Source organism: Bombina bombina, chromosome 9 (genome assembly GCF_027579735.1).
Source record: "Bombina bombina isolate aBomBom1 chromosome 9, aBomBom1.pri, whole genome shotgun sequence".
NCBI classification, from domain to species: Eukaryota; Metazoa; Chordata; class Amphibia; order Anura; family Bombinatoridae; genus Bombina; species Bombina bombina.
The window spans coordinates 230379921-230405889 of record NC_069507.1 but is presented as its reverse complement, the minus strand read 5'-3'; the positions used below and the strand labels follow the sequence as shown (position 1 = coordinate 230405889).

Here is a 25969-nt window from a genome sequence, read left to right as displayed (position 1 = left end):
GTAGCCCCCCCACAATGGTCATTTGTTAATCTGCTGAGATATACCTTATCTGGCCACATAGGGAGTGAAGGAATGAATTTGGGGATACCTAGTTGCTGTATAATTGTATGCAGCTGCCGTATATATTTGCATGAGACAGTTTAACTACAAGAATATTCTATGTAGAGACTTGCTTTGGGGAATTTCTCATATGTGAAGATCTTATTGTCTATTTGCCGGCTTTAATAATTAATACTTATTTATCATTATTCTGGGTACGCCTGTTTCTTGGGTAATGAATGAATTGCATATGCTTAACTTTATATGACCAATCAATGTGTGGTTGGTTTTTTGTATTGTTTATTATATTTTTTGCACATGATCACGAATTAATTAAATATACAATATTTACCAGTATCCCTAGTAGTGTTTATTTCTGGGGGGTGATGGTTCCTATATCTATTTAATTTATAGGCTTCATATGAGGTTGCTGGATAAGGTTCACTTGTGGACCTCTGTGTAGTTTTATATATATATTTATATATACATACTGTATATAAAAATATATATATATATATATACCTACTGTATATACAAAATATATATATATATATATATATATATATATATATATATACATACTGTACATAAAAATATATATATCTATACATATATAAAATGAGCTTGCGTGAAACATATAATTTTAAACTTGTAATATGAGCGCTCTCCGTTGAAAGTATAGGACATGTTAAAGGTATGTTGGCCATTCGAAACATTGTTTGGTTATTGTGTCTTACCATGGATACTTAATACCAGCAATATTTTTAACACACCCTGTGCTATCAATAATGCTTCACTTGTAACCTAGACTATCGTGTATTGGATACTTAACACATCTGATAATAGCAGGAACACCCACTAAAAAACTGTAGAAAATATAAGTGAGATGCTCATAAAGAGGCTCTATAAATGATGAAGATAATCTATCTTTCCTATTTGTCTATCTGTCTAGTACAACACATATCTATAGACACAATTTGAAACATTTTTCAATGCTTTCCAGGAGGGGAAGTCTGTTATCCAGAGAGTGGTTGTTACACGGACAGTCCCCCATGGGGAGGAACTCCAGAGAGGCCTATTTCTGCATTACCTTGGTCACCTAAAACAATCAATACTCGCATATTTTTGATTACTAGAGAAAATCCAAGTATCTTCCAAGTAAGTCATCTAGTTAATTGCCAAATATAGGTTATCATGAAATATAATTTTGTAGTCATGAATCATCATACCAATTTATAAATTCAAATTAATCTATTTAAAAAACAACTCAGCTTGATTTATAATCATTATATCCTTATATATTTCCTCATCATTCTGAAACGTCCTATGACTTTTGCTGGAAGGTTATTCCACTTACTGTACATACTTTTCTGTAGTTAAAGAGACAGTATACACTAATTTTCATCTAACTGCATGTAATAGACACTACTATAAAGAATAATATACACAGATGCTGATCTAAAAATCCAGTATAAAACCTTTAACATTCACCATTCCTTTTATTCGTTCAAAACGTCATCATGCGCAGGTACCCATTGCCATATGGTGTCTTTGGTAAGTAACTCATCTGCGATTCCAATTAAATCCCCTTTTATCTATCTTCCGGCTTCTACTGAGATACCGGAAACAGAAAACATATTAGGATCTTGAGGTGTATCTGTCTGGGTGTGAATGATAACACACTGATAACACACTTATATCACTGGATTGCATTGCCAGAAAGGTATTGGAACAGTACATGACGAAAGACCAAGTAACTAAATAATACTTTATTTGTAGACCTTTTATACATGAAGTGGACAACTATATATATTTGTCAAAGAAGGCAAATGGTGAGTGGAGTTTGCCTACTGAAAAATATTACAGCATGTTAATTTGTTTTAAAAATGTTTAGCCTTGGCTAATATGTTTTTCTATAGCAAGACAACAAAAATGCCTTGTAATTACAAGGTGTTTAACGTCCCTTTAACAACATCATATCACAGTAGCATTTTTCACACATTAAAGGGACAGTCTAGTCCAAATTAAACTTTCGTGATTCAGATAGGGCATGCAATTTTAAAAAAAACTTTCCAATTTACTTTTATAATCAAATTTTCTTTGTTCTCTTGGTGTTCTCTGTCGAAAGCTAAACCTAGGTAGGCTCATATGCTAATTTCTAAGCCATTGAAGACTGATTTTTACCTCAGTGCATTTTGACAGGTTTTCACTGCTTGAAAGCGCTAGTTCATGTGTGTCATATAGATAACATTGTGCTCACTCACAAGGAGTTACTTATGTGTCAGCACTGATTGGCTAAAATGCAAGTCTGTCAAAAGAAAAAAAAGGGGGGCAGTCTGCAGAGGCTTAGATATAAGGTAATTACAGAGGTAGGTTGGTAATACAAAACTGGGGAATGGGTAATAAAGGGATTATCTTTCTTTTTAAACAATAACAATTCTGGAGTAGACTGTCCCTTTAAGGTTTCAGTGTGTCACATGATCCTTTGAAGCAAACATCAACTTGATTAATCAGAATTTAAACTGACTTTATGTTTCTTTATGCCACAGGAGGTCAATAAGTCCACGATTTCAACATCTAATTTTAAGACCAGCAGGAAATCTCACTTCCTTATACATGGATACTTAGAGAAGGGGGACTATATATGGATGGAAAAAATGTGTAAGGTGAGGATGTACACATATATATGTTACATGTAATACAGACATACAATATAAGGGAAATGATCAATGAGAAAACCCCTTTAATGAAAAAAAATAAATAAATTCATACATGTGACAAAAATGTAATGTATTTTTCCATTGCTCAAAATTAAAAAGAATACTTGTTTTGTTCTGCTTCAGGCTTGCTACTACTTTATTTAAAGGGGTAGGAAGGTCAAAACTGAAATGTGCATGAATGCATTTTGATTTTAAATTTATTTATTTATAAAATATTTTACCAGGAAGGATACATTAAGATTTCTCTTGTTTTCAAGTATGTCCTGGGTCCACAAAACATTGTATTGATACAATAGGGGACAATAAAATACAAAAACAATATTAATACATAATATATGCAAAATTTAACATAGAACAGGTAGGAAATATATAATCAACCATGACAGGTGTATTCTGTTTTGAGATATGCAGAGAGGGATCTCTTAAAGGATATTAGGCTTGGGGAAGGTTTTAAAGTGTGCGGGAGGTCGTTCCATAATTGTGGTGCTCTGTAGGAAAAGCAGGATCAAGCTTTTTTTTTTTGCAATATATACTTCCATTAGCAAAAATACTTACTGTATACTAAAAGTTATTACTATTACAGCAGCATATGCACATATGCTACATGTGACTAGGGTATTGGGATTCAAGCATTATGCCTGCTCAGAGAGATGCCAGTGGTGTGTATTATATCAGTGAAGACTTAATTTGTGTCATACAAGCCACTGCTCACTCTCTGGAAACGTGTCCACCCATGCACATTTAAATTTTGACCTTTCTATCCCTTTAACCGCTTAACGACCAAGGACGTACAGGGTACATCCTACAAAAACTGTCACTTAATGACCAAAGACGTACCCTGTACGTCCTCAGGGGTTTCAATATTGAGGGGCTCAATATTGAGGCATCACTGCAATACCTTGTTTTACCCACCAATGCAGGGTGAGCCACTCTGTGGCCCTCTCTATATTGGCCAGAGATGGTGGCGATCATTGGTGGGTGGGAGTCATAGCAGGGAGGCGGGTGGGCCTCTTCCTGATCCGGTGCGCGCAAGTGGTTGGGAGCGTGCTGGGGGGTGGGAGTGTGTGCCTGGGTGTGTGTGCACACACGCACTGGTACTTTAAAATAAAATAGATTGAAGGTGATGGCATGGAGTGAGAGGGAAAGGGGGGTTAATAAATGTTAAGAAATGGATCTGGGAGGGGGGTAGGCTATTGAGGGGGGACAGCTACACTGCAGAAAAATGGCTTTTTTGCCAAAAAAATAAATAAAAAACACTTTTTATTTAGTAAACTTGGTACTGGCAGACAGCTGCTAGTTCCCAAGATGGCAGCAAATAGGTAGAGGGGGGAGGGTTAGAGAGCTGTTTGGGGGGATCAGGAAGGTTGGGGGCTAAGGGGGATCCAACACTGCAGAATAAATTAAAACAAAATTAAAAAAATTATATAAAAAAAAGCTTTTTTATTTTAGTACTGGCAGACTTTCTGCCAGTACGTAAGATGGCGGTAAAAATTGTTAGGTGGGGGAGAGAAGAGAGCTGTTTGAGGGGAGTCAAGGAGGGATCAGGGGGTCGGATATGTCAGGTGGGAGGCTGATCTCTACACTAAAGCTAAAATTAACCCTACAAGCTACTTAATTAACCCCGTCATTGCTGGGCATAATACACGTGTTGTGAGCAGCGGCATTTAGCTTGTAATTACCAAAAAGCAACGCCAAAGCCTTGTCTGCTATTTCTGAACAAAGGGGATCCCAGAGAAGCCTTTACAACCATTTGTGGCATAATTGCACAAGCTGTTTGTAAATAATTTCTGTGAGAAACCTAAAGTTAGTGAAAAAGTTAATGATTTGTTTTTATTTGTGCGCATTTGGCGGTGAAATGGTGGCATGAAATATACCAACATTGGCCTAAATCAATACTTTGGGTTGTCTACTACACTACACTAAAGCTAAAATTAACCCTACAGGCTCCCTATAAACTACCTAATTAATCCCTTTACTGCTGGGCATAATACAAGTGTGGTGCGCAGCGATATTTAGCGGCCTTCTAATTACCAAAAAGTAATGACAAAGTCATAAATGTCTACTATTTCTAAACAAAGGGGATCTCAGAGAAGCATTTACAACCATTTGTGTCATAATTACACAAGCTGTTTGTAAATAATTTCTGTGAGAAACCTAAAGTTTGTGAAAAGTTTGTGAAAAAGTGAACGATTTTTTTTATTCGATCGCATTTGGCGGTGAAATGGTGGCATGAAATATACCAAAATGGACTTAGATCAATACTTTGGGTTGTCTACTAAAAAAAAATATATACTGTACATGTGAAGGGTTATTCAGGGATTCCTAATAGATATCAGTGTTACAATGTAACTATCGCTAATTTTGAAAAAAAAAAATGGTTTGGAAATAGCAAAGTACTACTTGTACATATTGCCCTATAGTTTGCAAAAAAAAAGCAAAGAACATGTAAACATTGGGTATTTCTAAACTCAGGTCAAAATTTAAAAACTATATGGGTATTGTTTGCTGATTGTAGATGTGTAACAGATTTTACGGGTCAAAGTTAGAAAAAGTGAGTTTTTTTTCCATTTTTTCATCATATTTTATCATTTTTTATAATAAATTATAAGATATGATGGAAATAATGGTATCTTTAGAAATTCCATTTATTGGCAAGAAAAACGGTATATAATATGAGTGGGTACAGTAAATGAGTAAGAGGAAAATTACAGCTAAACACAAACACCGCAGAAATGTAAATATCCCCTTAACGACTGAAGACGTGCAGGGTACGTCCTCAGAAAAAAGGCAGTTAATGCCTGAGAACGTACCCTGCACGTCCTCAGTGTGGAAAGCAGCTGGAAGCGATCCTGCTCGCTTCCAGCTGCTTTCCGGTTATTGCAGTGATGCCTCGATATGGAGGCATCCTGCAATAACCTTTTTAAGTCATCCGGTGCAGAGAGAGCCACTCTGTGGCCCTCTCTGCACCGGAGATCGGTTGCTCCCTGTGTTGGTGGGTGGGAGCCGGACCGGGAGGCGGGTGGCGGCCATCGATGGCCCTGTGGATGTGAAGGGGGGCGGGATCGTGGGCAGGGGTGGCTGGGGGCGCGCACGGGCGCGCGCGCGTGCACGGGAGGGTGGGGGCGGGCGCGTGCACGGGGAGGGAGCGGGTGGGAACCGCTACACTGCAGAAAATGGGGAAATAAAAAATATAAAAAAAATGAAAATTAAAACAATCAGCAAGGTGGTGGGGGTTTGTCTGTGGGGGGTGGGGAAGCGACACTACAGAAAAAAAAAAACAAACAAAAAAAAAAGCACTTTTTATTGTAAACTGGGTACTGGCAGACAGCTGCCAGTACCCAAGATGGCCCCCAAAAAGGCAGAGGGGAGGGTTAGAGAGCGGTTTTGGGGGGGATCAGGGAGGTTGGGGGCTAAGGGGGGGATCCTACACAGTAGCATATGTAAATATGCTAAAAAAAAATTCATTTTTTTTTAAAAACCCTTTTATTTTAGTACTGGCAGACTTTCTGCCAGTACTTAAGATGGCGGGGACAATTGTGGGGTGGGGGAGGGAAGGGAGCTGTTTGGGAGGGATCAGGGGGTGGGATGTGTCAGATGGGAGGCTGATCTCTACACTAAAGCTAAAATTAACCCTGCAAGCTCACTACAAACTCCCTAATTAACCCTTTCACTGCTAGCCATAACACACGTGAGAGGCGCAACAGGATTTAGTGGCCTTCTAATTACCAGAAAGCAACGCCAAAGTCATATATGTCTGCTATTTCTGAACAAAGGGGATCCCAGACAAGCATTTACAACCATTTGTGCCATAATTGCACAAGCTGTTTGTAAATGATTTCAGTGAGAAACCTAAAATTGTGAAAAATTTTACGTTTTTTTTAATTTGATCGCATTTGGCGGTGAAATGGTGGCATGAAATATACCAAAATGTGCCTAGATCAATACTTGGGGTTGTCTACTACACTACACTAAAGCTAAAATTAACCCTACAAGCTCCCTAAAAGCTCCCTAATTAACCCCTTAACTGCTGGGCATGATACACTTGTGGTGCGCAGTGGCATTTAGCGGCCTTCTAATTACCAAAAAGCAACGCCAAAGCCATATATGTGTGCTATTTCTGAACAAAGGGGATCCCAGAGAAGAATTTACAACCATTTATGCCATAATTGCACAAGCTGTTTGTAAATGATTTCAGTGAGAAACCTAAAGTTTGTGAAAAAATTTGTGAAAAAGTGAACAATTTTTTGTAATTGATCGCATTTGGCGGTGAAATGGTGGTATGAAATATACCAAAATTGGCCTAGATCAATACTTTGGGATGTCTACTAAAAAAAAATATATACATGTCAAGGGATATTCAGGGATTCCTGAAAGATATCAGTGTTCTAATGTAACTAGCGCTAATTTTGGAAAAAAATGGTTTGGAAATAGCAAAGTGCTACTTGTATTTATGGCCCTATAACTTGCAAAAAAAGCAAAGAACATGTAAACATTGGGAATTTCTAAACTCAGGACAAAATTTAGAAACTATTTAGCATGGGTGTTTTTTGGTGGTTTTAGATATGTAACAGATTTTGGGGGTCAAAGTTAGAAAAAGTGTGTTTTTTTCCATTTTTCCTCATATTTTATCATTTTTTTTTATAGTAAATTATAAGATATGATGAAAATAATGGTATCTTTAGAAAGTCCATTTAATGGCGAGAAAAACGGTATATAATATGTGTGGGTACAGTAAATGAGTAAGAAGAAAATTACAGCTAAACACAAACACCGCAAAAATGTAAAAATAGCCTTGGTCCCAAACGGACAGAAAATGGAAAAGTGCTCTGGTCACTAAGGGGATATAGCCCTGGTCCCAAACGGTTAGAAACTTGAGAAGTGTTGTGGTCATTAAGGTTAAATGGTTAAGTATAATGATAAATGTTTTATCACTTTTTGAGGAAATTTCTGGGGAAATGCTTGTGCAATGTCGCCCCCTGAAGGCTCAAGTGGAAATAGCTGTATCCGCTGCATAATAAATTGCACGGAAACAGCTGCATCTACAGAATTATAAATCTATCTCAAGTGTGTACTAACATCATCTCCACAGCATTATGTAAATCTATACCCAAAAGAGCTTTTATCTAAAATGACGCATATCATGTTGGCACCAAAATACCTTCCTACAAATGTTTTCCCAACCCTCAGTTTAAAAATACTGTGGATGGCACCAAGCAACATGTGGAGTAGAATTATTTTTTTTTGGGGGGGGGGTGGGTTTGGAGATTATTCCGTCTCCCTGCATTAAAGCTTTCAATAGCATAAAGATAGGGAGTAGTGCTTCTTAAACCTCATAGTAGCCACATTGTACATACACTCTTCTTTGGCAGTCATCAATCATTGGCTGTATACGCTCCCATATCAGCAAGTGGGTGTGTGCAAAATTTGTTGAAATGGTAGTTATAAAATGAATGGCTTAAACAAATATATTCAGCATTTCTTACCAATGTAATTACACACCGTGCAAAACTTTAAATAAAAACTGTCACCAAACCACAATAGAAATTCTAGTTTAGATTAAAACGTCCTTTTATTCAGAAGACTTCTTTGATAGCTGGATTTCTCAAAAAAGGAAGCAGAGATTAAATTCTTGTGATTGTTATTTCTATTTTCATGTTACAAGTGGATATGTGAGCAAATAACTCTGTCCCACAAAGGGTTAAGGACTATTTCCAATCAGAAAGGACAATGGAATTTAATTTCGGTAGGATCTCAGATAATGCATCCTTATAAAAAAGCTGCAATAAGCCAAATAGCGGGCAGAGCTCTTTCAAACGTTACCGTTATTGAATCCTTAATATGTGGCCTCACATTCTCCTCATTTTAATTGATTTTAAATTGTTTTACATAAAATTGAAGAGATTGAATGCAGAGATACAGAGGGATTATTGATAACGCTGTTTACTTAATATTGTAGCTCAGAAGTGTGAGGATTTGTATCTATTATAAGAATGAATATTTGGTGCAACATTGTTACACTATGAATTTTTATTTCTGTCTCCTTTTATCAGAAATCTAGTCATCTGAGAATTCATCTGAATAAAATTACATTTTGATCTAAACTTTAATCTCTATTGTGGTTTGGTTTGGTGACAGTGTTTATTTTAAGTTGTGCATTGTGTGTAATTAGATTCACATTTTTATTTTCAGTCACTAATTAAATAGGAAATTTTATTTTCTACTGCGTACTTACTCACAGATTGCAACACTTTTTTTTATTTTATCTCTTACCAATGTGCTGTCATTACAGAGCTTACTATGAGCTATAATCTCCCTTTAACAGAGCTGTCTGTTTCTAGACAATGATTCAAGTGGAAGACGTAAACTGCTTCTCTATTGACTGGGGCGGAGGATCTCGTACTTTTTACTCACAAGCAGTAGCCAATATCCGAGTTGTTGGAGCAGAGGTGGCCACTTTTATTAACATTCTTGAAGTAAGTAAAGTCAAGCAGATGTTGCTACAAAGCTGTGATATTGTTCCTACCCTATTTTCCTCAGTGATTTCAGTTAACAGTTTTTAATAGACATGTGCGGTTCGTTTCGGATTTATTCGGAAATTCAGAAAATTCGGTAAATTCGGAGATTCGGATCAATTCGAATTTCCGAATTAAAATACTTCCGAATCTACCAAATGAATCTGAAATAGCTGCCGTATCTCCGAATAAATCCGAATTAGCTCGGTAAAATTTGGCATTTCCCCATAGGAAACAATGGGGAGTTTCGGCTGAAAAAAAAACCTAACACCGCAGCCCCATTGTTTCCTATGGGGAAACACTAAGTCTGCACCTAACACCCTAACATGTACCCTGAGTCTCTAAACACCCCTAATCTAACACTTATTAACCCCTAATCTGCCGCCCCCGCTATTGCTGACACCTGCATTATCTTATTAACCCCTAATCTGCCGACCGGATATCCCCGGCACAATAATAAATGTATTAACCCCTAAACCGCCGCACTCCCGCCTCGCAAACACTATAATAAATTTCATTAACCCCTAATCTGCCCCCCCCCAACATCGCCGCAACCTAACTACAAGTATTAACCCCTAATCCACCGACCGGACACCGCCGCCACCTACATTATAGCTATTAACCCCTAATCTGCTGTCCCTAACATCGCCGACCCCTACATTATAGTTATTAACCCCTAATCTGCCCCCCCCCAACGTCGCCGCAATCCTAACTACAAGTATTAACCCCTAATCTGCCGACCGGACATCGCCGCCACCTACATTATAGCTATTAACCCCTAATCTGCTGTCCCTAACATCGCCGACCCCTACATTATAGTTATTAACCCCTAATCTGCCCCCCCCAACGTCGCCGCAATCCTAACTACAAGTATTAACCCCTAATCTGCCGACCGGACACCGCCGCCACCTACATTATAGCTATTAACCCCTAATCTGCTGTCCCTAATATCGCCGACCCCTACATTATAGTTATTAACCCCTAATCTGCCCCCCCCCAACGTCGCCGCAATCTAACTACACTATAATAAATGTATTAACCCCTAAACCGCCGCACTCCCGCCTCGCAAACACTATAATAAATGTTACTAACCCCTAATCTGCCCTCCCTAACATCGCCGCCACCTACCTACAATTATTAACCCCTAATTTCCCGCCCCCAACGTCGCTGCTACTATAATCATGTTATTAACCCCTAAACCTAAGTCTAACCCTAACCCTAACACCCCCTAACTTAAATTTAATTTAAATAAAATGAAATAAATTTACTATAATTAAATAAATGAATCCTATTTAAAACTAAATACTTACCTGTATAATAAACCCTAAGCTAGCTACAATATAACTAATAGTTACATTGTAGCTATCTTAGGGTTTATTTTTATTTTACAGGCAACTTTGTATTTATTTTAACTAGGTACAATAGTTATTAAATAGTTATTAACTATTTAATAACTACCTAGCTAAAATAAATACAAATTTACCTGTAAAATAAATCCTAACCTAAGTTACAATTACACCTAACACTACACTATTATTAAATAAATTAACTACAAGTACCTACAATTATCTACAATTAACTAAACTAAACTAAACTAAAGTACAAAAAAAAAACACTAAATTACAAAAAAAAACACTAAATTACAAGAAATAAAAAAATATTACAAGAATTTTAAACTAATTACACCTAATCTAAGCCCCCTAATAAAATAACAAAGCCCCCCAAAATAAAATAATGCCCTACCCTATACTCAATTACAAAAGTTAACAGCTCTATTACCTTACCAGCCCTTAAAAGGGCCTTTTGCGGGGCATGCCCCAAAGAAAACAGCTCTTTTGCCTGTAAAAAAAAACCACAATACCACCCCCCAACATTACAACCCACCACCCACATACCCCTACTCTAACCCAAACCCCCCTTAAATGAACCTAACACTACCCCCCTGAAGATCTCCCTACCTTGAGTCGTGTTCACCCAGCCGGGCCGAAGTCTTCATCCGATGGGGCAGAAGAGGACATCCAGACCGGCAATTTTAAACTAATTACACCTAATCTAAGCCCCCTAATAAAATAACAAAGCCCCCCAAAATAAAAAAAATGCCCTACCCTATACTAAATTACAAAAGTTAACAGCTCTATTACCTTACCAGCCCTTGAAAGGGCCTTTTGCGGGGCATGCCCCAAAGAAAATAGCTCTTTTGCCTGTAAAAAAACCACAATACCCCCCCCCCCCAACATTACAACCCACCACCCACATACCCCTACTCTAACCCAAACCCCCCTTAAATAAACCTAACACTACCCCCCTGAAGATCTCCCTACATTGAGTCGTGTTCACCCAGCTGGGCCGAAGTCTTCATCCGATGGGGCAGAAGAGGACATCCAGACCGGCAGAAGTCTTCATCCAAGCGGGGCAAGAAGAGGTCTTCCATCCGTCAGAAAAGTACCAAAAAACAAACAAACACTAAATTACCAAAAATAATAAAATATTACAATAATTTTAAACTAATTACACATAATCTAAGCCCCCTACTAGCTATTAATATAGCTACAATATAACTAATAGTTACATTGTAGCTATTTTAGGATTTATATTTATTTTACAGGCAACTTTGTATTTATTTTAACTAGGTACAATAGTTATTAAATAGTTAATAACTATTTAATAACTACCTAGCTAAAATAAATTCAAATTTACCTGTAAAATAAATCCTAACCTAAGTTACAATTACACCTAACACTACACTATCATGCCCCGCAAAAGGCCCTTTTAAGGGCTGGTAAGGTAATAGAGCTGTTAACTTTTGTAATTTAGTATAGGGTAGGGCATTTTTTTTATTTTGGGGGGCTTTGTTATTTTATTAGGGGGCTTAGATTAGGTGTAATTAGTTTAAAATTCTTGTAATATTTTTTTATTTTTTGTAATTTAGTGGGGGTTTTTTTTGTAATTTAGTGGGGGGGTGGTTTTGTACTTTAGTTTAGTTTATTTAATTGTAGATAATTGTAGGTACTTGTAGTTAATTTATTTAATGATAGTGTAGTGTTAGGTTTAATTGTAACTTAGGTTAGGATTTATTTTACAGGTAATTTTGTAATTATTTTAACTAGGTAGCTATTAAATAGTCAATAACTATTTAATAGCTATTTTACCTAGTTAAAATAAACAAAAAGTTGCCTGTAAAATAAATATAAATCCTAAAATAGCTACAATGTAACTAGTAGTTATATTGTAGCTATATTAAGGTTTATTTTACAGGTAAGTATTTAGTTTTAAATAGGATTCATTTATTTAATTAATTTAATGATAGTGTAGTGTTAGGTGTAATTGTAACTTAGGTTAGGATTTATTTTACAGGTAAATTTGTATTTATTTTAGCTAGGTAGTTAATAACTATTTAATAACTATTGTACCTAGTTAAAATAAATACAAACTTGCGTGTAAAATGAAAATAAACCCTAAGATAGCTACAATGTAACTATTAGTTATATTGCAGCTAGCTTAGGGTTTATTTTACAGGTAAGTATTTCGTTTTAAATAGGATTCATTTATTTAATTATAGTAAATTTATTTAGTTTTATTTAAATTAGATATAAGTTAGGGGGTGTTAGGGTTAGACTTAGGTTTAGGGATTAATAACCTTATTACAGTAGCGGCGACATTGGGGGCGGGAGATTAGGGGTTAATAATTTTAGGTAGGTGGCGGCGATGTTAGGGAGGGCAGATTAGTTGTTAATAAAATTTATTATAGTGTTTGCGAGGCAGGAGTGCGGCGGTTTAGGGGTTAATACATTAATTATAGTGGCGGCGATGTCCGGTCAGCAGATTAGGGGTTAATACTTGTAGTTAGATTGCGGCGACAATGGGGGGGCAGATTAGGGGTTAATAACTATAATGTAGGGGTCGGCGATGTTAGGGACAGCAGATTAGGGGTTAATAGCTATAATGTATGTGGCGGCGATGTCCGGTCGGCAGATTAGGGGTTAATACTTGTAGTTAGATTGCGGCGACGTTGGGGGGGGGGAAATTTGGGGTTAATAACTATAATGTAGGGGTCGGCGATGTTAGGGACAGCAGATTAGGGGTTAATAGCTATAATGTAGGTGGCGGCGATGTCCGGTCGGCAGATTAGGGGTTAATACTTGTAGTTAGGTTGCGGCGACGTTGGGGGGGGGGGGGCAGATTAGGGGTTAATTAAATTTATTATAGTGTTTGCGAGGCAGGAGTGCGGCGGTTTAGGGGTTAATACATTAATTATACTGGCGGCGATGTCCGGTCGGCAGATTAGGGGTTAATACTTGTAGTTAGATTGCGGAGATAATGGGGGGGCAGATTAGGGGTTAATAACTATAATGTAGGGGTCGGCGATGTTAGGGACAGCAGATTAGGGGTTAATAGCTATAATGTAGGTGGCGGCGATGTCCGGTCGGCAGATTAGGGGTTAATACTTGTAGTTAGATTGCGGTGACTTTGGGGGGGGCAGATTAGGGGTTAATAACTATAATGTAGGGGTCGGCGATGTTAGGGACAGCAGATTAGGGGTTAATAGCTATAATGTAGGTGGTGGCGATGTCCGGTCGGCAGATTAGGGGTTAATACTTGTAGTTAGGTTGCGGCGACGTTGGGGGGGGCAGATTAGTTGTTAATAAAATTTATTATAGTGTTTGCGAGGCAGGAGTGCGGCGGTTTAGGGGTTAATACATTAATTATAGTGGCGGCGATGTCCGGTCGGCAGATTAGGGGTTAATACTTGTAGTTAGATTGCGGCGACAATGGGGGGGGGCAGATTAGGGGTTAATAACTATTATGTAGGGGTCGGCGATGTTAGGGACAGCAGATTAGGGGTTAATAGCTATAATGTAGGTGGCGGCGATGTCCGGTCGGCAGATTAGGGGTTAATACTTGTAGTTAGATTGCGGCGGCGTTGGGGGGGCAGATTATGGGTTAATAACTATAATGTAGGGGTCGGCGATGTTAGGGACAGCAGATTAGGGGTTAATAGCTATAATGTAGGTGGCGGCGATGTCCGGTCGGCAGATTAGGGGTTAATACTTGTAGTTAGATTGCGGCGACGTTGGGAGGGGGCAGATTAGGGGTTAATAACTATAATGTAGGGGTCGGCGATGTTAGGGACAGCAGATTAGGGGTTAATAGCTATAATGTAGGTGGCGGCAATGTCCGGTCGGCAGATTAGGGGTTAATACTTGTAGTTAGATTGCGGCGACAATGGGGGGGCAGATTAGGGGTTAATAACTATAATGTAGGGGTCGGCGATGTTAGGGACAGCAGATTAGGGGTTAATAGCTATAATGTAGGTGGCGGCGATGTCCGGTCGGCAGATTAGGGGTTAATACTTGAAGTTAGATTGCGGCAGCGTTGGGGGGGCAGATTATGGGTTAATAACTATAATGTAGGGGTCGGCGATGTTAGGGACAGCAGATTAGGGGTTAATAGCTATAATGTAGGTGGCGGCGATGTCCGGTCGGCAGATTAGGGGTTAATACTTGTAGTTAGATTGCGGCGACGTTGGGGGGGGCAGATTAGGGGTTAATAACTATAATGTAGGGGTCGGCGATGTTAGGGACAGCAGATTAGGGGTTAATAGCTATAATGTAGGTGGCGGCGATGTCCGGTCGGCAGATTAGGGGTTAATACTTGTAGATAGGTTGTGGCGACGTGGGGGGGGGGGCAGATTAGTTGTTAATAAAATTTATTATAGTGTTTGCGAGGCAGGAGTGCGGCGGTTTAGGGGTTAATACATTAATTATAGTGGCGTCGATGTCCGGTCGGCAGATTAGGGGTTAATACTTGTAGTTAGATTGCGGCGACAATGGGGGGGGGCAGATTAGGGGTTAATAACTATAATGTAGGGGTCGGCCATGTTAGGGACAGCAGATTAGGGGTTAATAGCTATAATGTAGGTGGCGGCGATGTCCGGTCGGCAGATTAGGGGTTAATACTTGTAGTTAGATTGCGGCGGTGTTGGGGGGGGCAGATTATGGGTTAATAACTATAATGTAGGGGTCGGCGATGTTAGGGACAGCAGATTAGGGGTTAATAGCTATAATGTAGGTGGCGGCGTTGTCCGGTCGGCAGATTAGGGTTTAATACTTGTAGTTAGATTGCGGCGGCGTTGGGGGGGGCAGATTATGGGTTAATAACTATAATGTAGGGGTCGGCGATGTTAGGGACAGCAGATTAGGGGTTAATAGCTATAATGTAGGTGGCGGCGATGTCCGGTCGGCAGATTAGGGGTTAATACTTGTAGTTAGGTTGCGGCGACGTTGAGGGGGCAGATTAGGGGTTAATAACTATAATGTAGGGGTCGGCGATGTTAGGGACAGAAGATTAGTGGTTAATAGCTATAATGTAGGTGGCGGCGGTGTTAGGGACAGCAGATTAGGGGTTAATAGCTATAATGTAGGTGGCGGCGATGTCCGGTCGGCAGATTAGGGGTTAATACTTGTAGTTAGATTGCGGCGACGTTGGGGGGGGCAGATTAGGGGTTAATAACTACAGCGAGTGCAGAATTATTAGGCAAGTTGTATTTTTGAGGATTAATTTTATTATTGAACAACAACCATGTTCTCAATAAACCCAAAAAACTAATTAATATCAAAGCTGAATAGTTTTGGAAGTAGTTTTTAGTTTGTTTTTAGTTATAGCTATTTTAGGGGGATATCTGTGTGTGCAGGTGACTATTACTGTGCATAATTATTAGGTACCTTAACAAAAAACAAATATATACCCATTTCAATTATTTATTTTTACCAGTGAAACCAATATAACATCTCAACATTCACAAATATACATTTCTGACATTCAAAAACAAAACAAAAACAAATCAGTGACCAATATAGCCACCTTTCTTTGCAAGGACACTCAAAAGGCTGCCATCCATGGATTCTGTCAATGTTTTGATCTGTTCACCATCAACATTGCGTGCAGCAGCAACCACAGCCTCCCAGACACTGTTCAGAGAGGGGTACTGTTTTCCCTCCTTGTAAATCTCACATTTGATGATGGACCACAGGTTCTCAATGGGGTTCAGATCAGGTGAACAAGGAGGCCATGTCATTAGATTTTCTTCTTTTATACCTTTTCTTGCCAGCCACGCTGTGGAGTACTTGGACGCGTGTGATGGAGCATTGTCCTGCATGAAAATCATGTTTTTCTTGAAGGATGCAGACTTCTTCCTGTACCACTGCTTGAAGAAGGTGTCTTCCAGAAACTGGCAGTAGGACTGGGAGTTGAGCTTGACTCCATCCTCAACCCGAAAAGGCCCCACAAGCTCATCTTTGATGATACCAGCCCAAACCAGTACTCCACCTCCACCTTGCTGGCGTCTGAGTCGGACTGGAGCTCTCTGCCCTTTACCAATCCAGCCACGGGCCCATCCATCTGGCCCATCAAGACTCACTCTCATTTCATCAGTCCATAAAACCTTAGAAAAATCAGTCTTGAGATATTTCTTGGCCCAGTCTTGACGTTTCAGCTTGTGTGTCTTGTTCAGTGGTGGTCGTCTTTCAGCCTTTCTTACCTTGGTCATGTCTCTGAGTATTGCACACCTTGTGCTTTTGGGCACTCCAGTGATGTTGCAGCTCTGAAATATGGCCAAACTGGTGGCAAGTGGCATCTTGGCAGCTGCACGCTTGACTTTTCTCAGTTCATGGGCAGTTATTTTGCGCCTTGGTTTTTCCACACGCTTCTTGCGACCCTGTTGAGTATTTTGAATGAAACGCTTGATTGTTCGATGATCACGCTTCAGAAGCTTTGCAATTTTAAGAGTGCTGCATCCCTCTGCAAGATATCTCACTATTTTTTTACTTTTCTGAGCCTGTCAAGTCCTTCTTTTGACCCATTTTGCCAAAGGAAAGGAAGTTGCCTAATAATTATGCACACCTGATATAGGATGTTGATGTCATTAGACCACACCCCTTCTCATTACAGAGATGCACATCACCTAATATGCTTAATTGGTAGTAGGCTTTCGAGCCTATACAGCTTGGAGTAAGACAACATGCATAAAGAGGATGATGTGGTCAAAATAATCATTTGCCTAATAATTCTGCACTCCCTGTATAATGTAGGGGTCGGCGATGTTAGGGACAGCAGATTAGGGGTTAATAGCTATAATGTAGGTGGCGGCGATGTCCGGTCGGCAGATTAGGGGTTAATACTTGTAGTTAGATTGCGGCGACAATGGGGGGGCAGATTAGGGGTTAATAACTATAATGTAGGGGTCGGCGATGTTAGGGACAGCAGATTAGGGGTTAATAGCTATAATGTAGGTGGCGGCGATGTCCGGTCGGCAGATTAGGGGTTAATACTTGTAGTTAGGTTGCGACGACGTTGGGGGGGGCAGATTAGTTGTTAATGAAATTTATTATAGTGTTTGCGAGGCAGGAGTGTGGCGGTTTAGGGGTTAATACATTAATTATAGTGGCGGCGATGTCCGGTCGGCAGATTAGGGGTTAATACTTGTAGTTAGATTGCGGCGACAATGGGGGGGGCAGATTAGGGGTTAATAACTATAATGTAGGGGTCGGCCATGTTAGGGACAGCAGATTAGGGGTTAATAGCTATAATGTAGGTGGCGGCGTTGTTAGATTGCGGCGGCGTTGGGGGGGCAGATTATGGGTTATTAACTATAATGTAGGGGTCGGCGATGTTAGGGACAGCAGATTAGGGTTTAATAGCTATAATGTAGGTGGCGGCGTTGTCCGGTCGGCAGATTAGGGGTTAATACTTGTAGTTAGGTTGCGGCGACGTTGAGGGGGGCAGATTAGGGGTTAATAACTATAATGTAGGGGTCGGCGATGTTAGGGACAGCAGATTAGTGGTTAATAGCTATAATGTAGGTGGTGGCGGTGTCCGGTCGGCAGATTAGGGATTAAATAATTTTATTATAGGGTTTGCGATGTGGGGGGGCCTCGGTTTAGTGGTTCATAGGTAGTTTATGGGTGTTAGTGTACTAAATGGGTGTTATTGTACTAAAACATACCGAATTTCGGAAACCGAATAGAACCGAATTCAGCTGAATTTATTCGAATCCGAATAAATCCGAAACGAATTTATTCGAAAAGTCCGAATCGATCCGAACCGAAAACGAACCAAATTTTTTAGCCATGCACATGTCTAGTTTTTAACCAATAAATAATTAATATTTTAGTTTGCTCTGAAACTATTAGGTTGTACAAGTCTTATATTATATAGATTCATATTATAAAGGAAGTAACTTTAAAGAAATTAATAGCATTATATATATATATATATATATATATATATATACACACACACACACACATATATATATATATATATATATATATATATATATATATATATATATATATACACACAAAGAGAAAAAGAGAGATACTTTAAACAGTATATAGAGAGTGGTTTAACAGTAAATATAAACACATATGAACTTATATATACCGTATTGTTCCGCATATAGGCCGCACTTTTTTCCCTTGATTTGTACCTTTAAATTTGCAGTGCGGACTATATGCGGGCCGCGGCCTATATTCGGGTGCTTATCGGCAATATCGCACATGCGCAGTGCTGCCGAACTTCCGGTGCACCCCGTGGCCTTATGGGTATTGTATTCAAATGAAAAACTGCAAAGGGAGCACTCACTTGTTGTAAAACGTCACTTTTATTTTGCCAAAGTAAAAACTGCTTACACAACAGTCCATAAAACAAGCATTGTAGAAGCCCAATCGATGCAGATAGCAGCTATCTGTATTGATTGGGCTTCTATGATGCTTGTTTTATGGACTGTTGTGTAAGCAGTTTTTACTTTGGCAAAATAAAAGTGACGTTTTACAACAAGTGAGTGCTCCCTTTGCAGTTTTTCATTTGAATCCAGACTTGGCCTTTAGGAGTGAGCACTCGTTTTTACCCTTAATGCAACCGTGATCCAATACCGCTACCCCACTGAATTGGCCGCTGAGTGATGATGTCATTACCCGGTGCGGAAGTCCAAGTAACCTGAAGAACTAATATGGAGGTGTCAGTTATTGCTGAAGGATGCGCTCAGAGCTACATTCAAGGGAATTACACAATCGTAGGGGACCAGGTTGTCCGGTTAGCCACACATCCAGCACCGGGTGTTAGACAGAAGTTGCCGCAGCTTGTGGGTAAGTGTGTTAACTTAGCATTTGGTTAATTTAGCTTTTGGTACTTTATCTATGGGCGCATGATAGGCTGACTTGTTAAGCCATTATACACACAGTGTTTGTTGGTTTAATGTGCATTTAAGGGCCTCCCTTTTTGGGAACTTTATTGCATTATGAGTATTGTAGGTGTGAAGATATTTTCTTTAAAAATTAAATTTCTTCAAAATGGCACCAAACATTAAGGGTGCGGCCTATATTCAGGTGCGGCCTATATGCGGCACAATACGGTATATTAGAGATGTGTATTCTTTTTCAGATGAATACACATTTGTCATGAAAATTGGATTTTAGCTAAACGAAAATCTGAATGAATGCACAACGAAAATGAAAGAAAACTAAACAATACTGATGAAAATTGCCCTTATTCTATCTTTTACTTGCATTTAAGGGATTAATACCTTTGTTTTCACCTGTACCCTTGAAACATTTACATTCAGTTTAACTCTACTGTTTAACAAAAATGCAATATTTGTGTTGTTTTAAACTAATTGAATATCAAATAGTGATTCCCTGAGTATTCAGCATGAATATATATGTTCAAAATAAAAAATACAAGTACTACAAATGTTTAAGTATTGTTATTAGTCTAGATTACAAGTGGAGCACAATCAATAGCACAGAGTTTGTAATCTTTTACACAACCTTGCACAAAGAACATGGTACAATACAGTATTACAAGGGAATGGTTAAAGGGACATGATACTCAAATGATGAAGCCCTTGAAAGTAATACAACATATCTGTAAAAAGATGACAGAAAAATATCCCCCGAACATCTCTATAAAAAAAGAAGATATTTACCTCAACATTTCCTCAGTAGCCACATCCCATTGTAAACTGACTTTAAGCAGCCAATTAGGATTCTAGTCCCGGGACTTGCAAGGGAGCGTACATCTGGCATGTGCTGAAGTCCTGTTATTTCCCTCCTCAGTTTAAAGAAGTTTAATATGAAATGTCATGAGATTTCAGTGAAATGTCATGAGATCACTGTAGAGTAAAGATTGTCTTTTTTTTTTTTTTTATAACATGCAGCTGATAGTAGCTGAGGGATAACTGTTCAGAGAGAACTTACTCCAATGAGGTGAAGAAATTTGGAGGTAAATTTTTTTTACATAGAGATGTTCATATTCATATTTTTTTCTCTCAGCTTTATACAGTTATGCTGCATCACTTTCAAGTGATTTATCTTATGAGTATCATCTCCCTTTAAATATTTTAACCAAAACATGTAAAATACTTTTAGTGAATAGCTTAGGGAGAGCTATTGGTTCACTCATTGCGCTCATATTACAAGCGATGAGTCAAGTGTTACGCTCGCGTTTCAAAATGTATCACTTTTTAAGACCTGAACTAAACAGTTATTATAAATAGTATAAAAATGAACTAAATTAAAACTCCACTACTTGCGCATCAATGGCTTAGCACCCTCTGCTTAACACATGTAATATGATTTTTCTCTTAGTTACAATAATGGTGATATCAGCAATATTTTTCAAATGCCATTACCCTAATTTTGGAAATTGTTTATTAGAATATTTTTAGCCACCCTCTTTCAATGGTTCACTTGATTGGGCACAGCCTGGGAGCGCACACAGCTGGTGAGGTTGGAAAAAGAAAGCCTGGAATTAGGCTAATAAGCGGTAAGATCTGCTGGCAAATCTAGTATGTAAATAATATAAATGATGCCGAACTAATTAGACAACAATTACACAATTTCCTTGACTAAAAATTGATGGCTCATCAATGTCTATGTTTTAAGTAATATAGAAGGAGTTATTACAGGCTACGTGGAGAGGGAGGGATCTATTTAATTATGGAATCTAATGGCATGTTGTATTAACTGGGTTAAGTACTGAAATAATTCAAATATATGACAAATAATTAAAAATAAATAAAAACCAGGTTTGGATCCAGCTGGACCATTATTTGAAGGAACACCCGCTGAAGTCAGACTTGATTTAACCGATGCTGTCTTGGTGCAAGTGATTCATACAAATGCAGCTGATTTTATTCCTTATTTAGGTAAGATGTCAACTCATTACTAGTTAACCTAGAAAATTAATTAATTGGTAGGAGGTAAATTGTAGATGTCACATAGTAGATTATACTTTTATTTTTTTTCAGGTTTAGGAATAAAACAGTCAAGTGGACATCTCGACTTCTATCTGAATGGGGGGAAATTTATGCCAGGATGCCCAGAAATCATAATCAACTTAAGTCTAGACATTGACAAAGTTTTTGAAGGCAAATATTTTATAATTAAAATAAAAATATATTTAATTCACAAATTATTATCTTTTGCTGAATGTTGCTGTAGCATTAAAAATAAAGGTGATAATAATAATAGTGAGTTTTTTGTTAGTTTTATATATTATTTTATTTTTTTAATACCTAATTAATATATAGCGTTTAATGGGGTAGATTTATCAATGTGCTGGCGGACATTGATAAATGCCGACACTGTCAGCATTTATCATTGGAAAAGAACAGAGTGAGGGTAGCGCTAACAAAGCTTAGAGTTTAGACTATTGTAATGTGCCAATGTGGTGGAGGCAGTGCTCTGTGTTCACAGAGTGAACTATTGTATGATGTAGCAAGGAGTTGGAGTTATATAAAAATAATTGTATACTAAACCTCTAAGGGGACTATATATAGTCGTACACAAAGTCTAATGAACGCAATGAAAATTTAATTGTATATAAAAACAATAAAAATTAAATTATAAATAAATAAAATACAGATACAAATATTAGAAGGTGCCGGCACCAATGGCGGGGTTAAAAATGCAATAAACAATAATATGTTACAAATAGAACTTGATAATACATAAGAAACAGGTGGATATATTGTTAAAAACAATTTTATCGTAAGGACAGTCTCTGACACTAAGTATCCCAGTGGGTCTGTTTCATGAGAAAAAAAAGATAGCAGACAATTGTTCCCAATTTACCGTTTCTGTGTATCTTAATACCGTCCTCAAGTGGTTAAAACAGAGCTGTTAGTAGCCGTAGAGGGTAAATGTAAAGAACCGCTCCTGCGGTGGTGTCCAATACTTTGTTGGTAACAGGCGATGTTGTTAGTGCACTGCAATTTCAAGATGTAAAATCCCACTTTAACTGGATATCCTGTGTGTTACCGAAACTGTTTTACAGGTAAGTCTTGGGGCTGGGGTAGTTGCTGGCAGCCGTGACAGAGCTCTCTGGGCTGTACCTCCAGGTCCTATTACCTGTTCCGACGTGTGGGATAGTATGACTGGAATCCGTTATATCAGACAGGTAGTGAATGGACTCAGTGAGAACTCGGTAGATAGATCCTGGGTGAGGAATTACGCACATGTATACACCGCTTTATTTAAAGACAGCTTTAATGCACCTCACCTACTAGAACCGAATTCTCTAAAGGAATAATAAGTAGATAATGGACAGATGAGCAAATCTACGCGTTTCAGCCGGGTGGCCTTTATCAAGATGCTCATCGTGGTGTTGTGTAGATTTAAATATCCTCATGTGGTTCGTGATAGGTCCAAATTTGACTCCCACAGGGTGTGTTGTAGTCGTGAATTATCTGTCTATTAGACATTAATTAGTGAACAGTTTTTGTAACAATTGAAAAACATAGGAGAGTTGATGTGTTCTAAGCGGCAAAGACATATTACAATTATATATATATTTTACAATGCTATAAAATAAGCATGTTATTGAAAAGTAAGTTCTAAATTAAAATAAAAATAAAATAAAACTTTGATTATTACAAGAACTGAATAGTTCTTAGACTTGACTTGGTGTACTAATCATAATGCAAATAAAAAATTCTAAAAAACAAGAGGTCATGTTAATCTGATGAAAGAGAATAGGTTATTAAAATTTAAAAGCATTTATCGATTTGTGATATTGTACTATCTCAATATGTGAGTGACTAAAATAAAAGGATATAATGACGAATGTAGTAAGAATTGAATAGATAATATAAATAATGGTTTATTCTATTTCAGACCATAGGATAATGTGCCAAAATAATTTGATTTGTATGGGTGTACTTTTGAAATACTTATGGTAGATTATGAGGAAAAAGGGAAAGACATAAAGTACATATTTCGAGAACAAGAGGGGGTGTTGATACTATAACTAAAAATATTCCAATCAAAGGGGAAAAAAATATATATAATAAATAAAAGAAATAATAAAAAATAGAAAAAAATAGAAAAAATATGGAAAAAATATATAGAATAAAATATATAAAAAATATAGAAAAAAATATATATAGGATATTCCATTCAAATAGAAAAAATATGCCATATATATTAAACTATTATCTACAAGTGTGAAGATTTAAAAATTGAATGTCCATGTAGATAGCAGATTTTTTAGACTGCCATTAGAAATGCAAATGTCACTAGGGAGTTAGAGAAAAATAGTAAATATATGTATATTTTTCCATGTATATTTTCCCATGTATATTTTTACAAAAAAGTCCGGTGATTAGATTATCACAGATTTCATTAGGAAAGAGTTGGGCAAAGAAACGATTTGTTATCAGAGGGACGGCTACCTTGAATTATAGGAGCGTAACCTAATTTAAAGCTAGAGTTATTTGTATATATAGAAATCAAAAGATTCCATATTTACACTATGACCATTACTAGTTTCAAATGACATTGTCTGTATGATTGTTTATTTTTTAACTTAATTGAACTATGTCTGTTTGTTTATTGGCAGAAAAAACTTTACTAGGTTTTATGTTTATTTTATTGAATACTTATTTTATGTAAACTTCTCTACCAAAGTAGAGAAGTTTACAAGAACATTGTATGCAGTAAATGATGTTTCTATCTGTGCATCTAATTAACTCTTTTATTTTACTGTAATATTTAGTTGTAGGAGAATGAAGTTCTTTTAGTTTTGTGCTATGCTGGCAGGATTTGCAAGTGATGCATGGGAAATATCCACTGAGTTGGTTACCTAACAAGTCTCTATCAGATGAATGGTTTCCTTTCTTAAATTCACTAGGTGAAAGTATCATTTTTAAGTTTCTTGCTTTCCTGAAAATTATATCTGGTTGGTCTTTTATGTTATGTCCTAGAACCTGATCTTGTTTTAAGAGATACCAATGTTTTTTTAAAATTTTCTTGATTTCTCCATGTTGTGAACTGAAATCCGTTATGAATGGTATAAACAAGTCATCATGTTTACTAATTAAATTATTGTGTTTTTTCTTTGATTTAGTTGTCAATAATGTATCTCTATTGATATGGGCTACTTCAGATTGTGTTTTCTTGATGGTGACTGGGTTATATCCTTTATCTATAAACCTATCTGTGAGGATTTGGGACTGTAACTGGTAGCTTTCTTGAGAGGAACAGTTCTTTTTAATCCTCATAAATTGGCTATTGGGAATATTGGATTTCCATTTTGTTAAATGGCAACTTTCAGAATGAATATAGTTGTTGGCGTCTATATCTTTGAAATAAGTTCTTGTCTGTATTTGGTTATTTTTAATCTCTATTTCAATGTCTAGAAAATTAATTTTACTACTACTGTATTCGTGAGTAAATGATAGGCCCATGTTGTTCTTATTTATATCTGTGATAAACAGATCCAATAATTCAGTGTCTCCTTTCCATATTAGGAAAATATCATCAATGTATCTGCAATAGTGCACAAGGTTCGCCCCCCATGGGCCTTCGTTAATGTATAGATCTTTAAAGTGGCCCATGAACAAGTTAGCATAACTAGGGGCGAACCTTGTGCCCATTGCAGTACCTTTTAATTGCAAGAAGATTTCTTTTTTTTTTTTTTTAAATCATTTTTCTTTATTTATTGATTTAGTGCATATAAAAAGAAAAAAAAAAAGAATGAAACATAATACCAAAGAAGAAAATCAACGGAAAACATTACAGGCATCTTATCTGGAGACGCAGCTCCATATGATAATGTAACTAATACATCCATGAGCAGCTAAACATATAACATAAAACATATACCATGTTGACAAAAATAGGTATTTATCGAATACCAATTCCAATCTATAAAATAGCAGAAGAGTCAAAATCATACCTACTTATACTAAGTATTCTTACACACTTCTATTATATATACCTGTAAATCTAACCAGGGTGCACAAGGTTCGCCCCCCATGGGCCTTCGTTAATGTATAGATCTTCAAAGTGGCCCATGAACAAGTTAGCATAACTAGGGGCGAACCTTGTGCCCATTGCAGTACCTTTTATTTGCAAGAAGATTTCATCATTAAAAAGGAAACTGTTATTTGTTAAGATGAATTCTATACAATCAAGGATAAATTTATTTTGTTTAATTGGAAGTGTTTTATCACTGTCCAAATAAATTTTGACTGCTGATAAACCTAATTTGTGGGAAATGTTGGTGTAAGGTGAACTCACATCACATGTGACGAATATATAGTTGTCTTGCCATATAAGGTTTTTTATTGAGTTGAGAAAGTGTGTTGAATCTTTAAGGTATGATTTAAGGTTAACAACATATTTCTGAAGAAAAAAA

General features: G+C 37.5%; 1 protein-coding gene across 1 annotated transcript in view; it reads left to right on the top strand.

Annotated features, from left to right (window-relative positions):
* The first annotated feature begins 1113 nt into the window (after positions 1-1113).
* Positions 1114-25969, top strand: part of LOC128640513 (pancreatic lipase-related protein 2-like) — a 70523-nt gene continuing 45667 nt past the window's right edge. The window contains exons 1-6 of the mRNA XM_053692989.1: positions 1114-1197; positions 2589-2705; positions 9098-9232; positions 20986-21094; positions 21357-21476; positions 21579-21698. Of these exons, the coding sequence (XP_053548964.1) occupies positions 2688-2705; positions 9098-9232; positions 20986-21094; positions 21357-21476; positions 21579-21698 (502 nt within the window). The 5' untranslated portion in view covers positions 1114-1197; positions 2589-2687. The remainder of the gene's footprint in view (positions 1198-2588; positions 2706-9097; positions 9233-20985; positions 21095-21356; positions 21477-21578; positions 21699-25969) is intronic.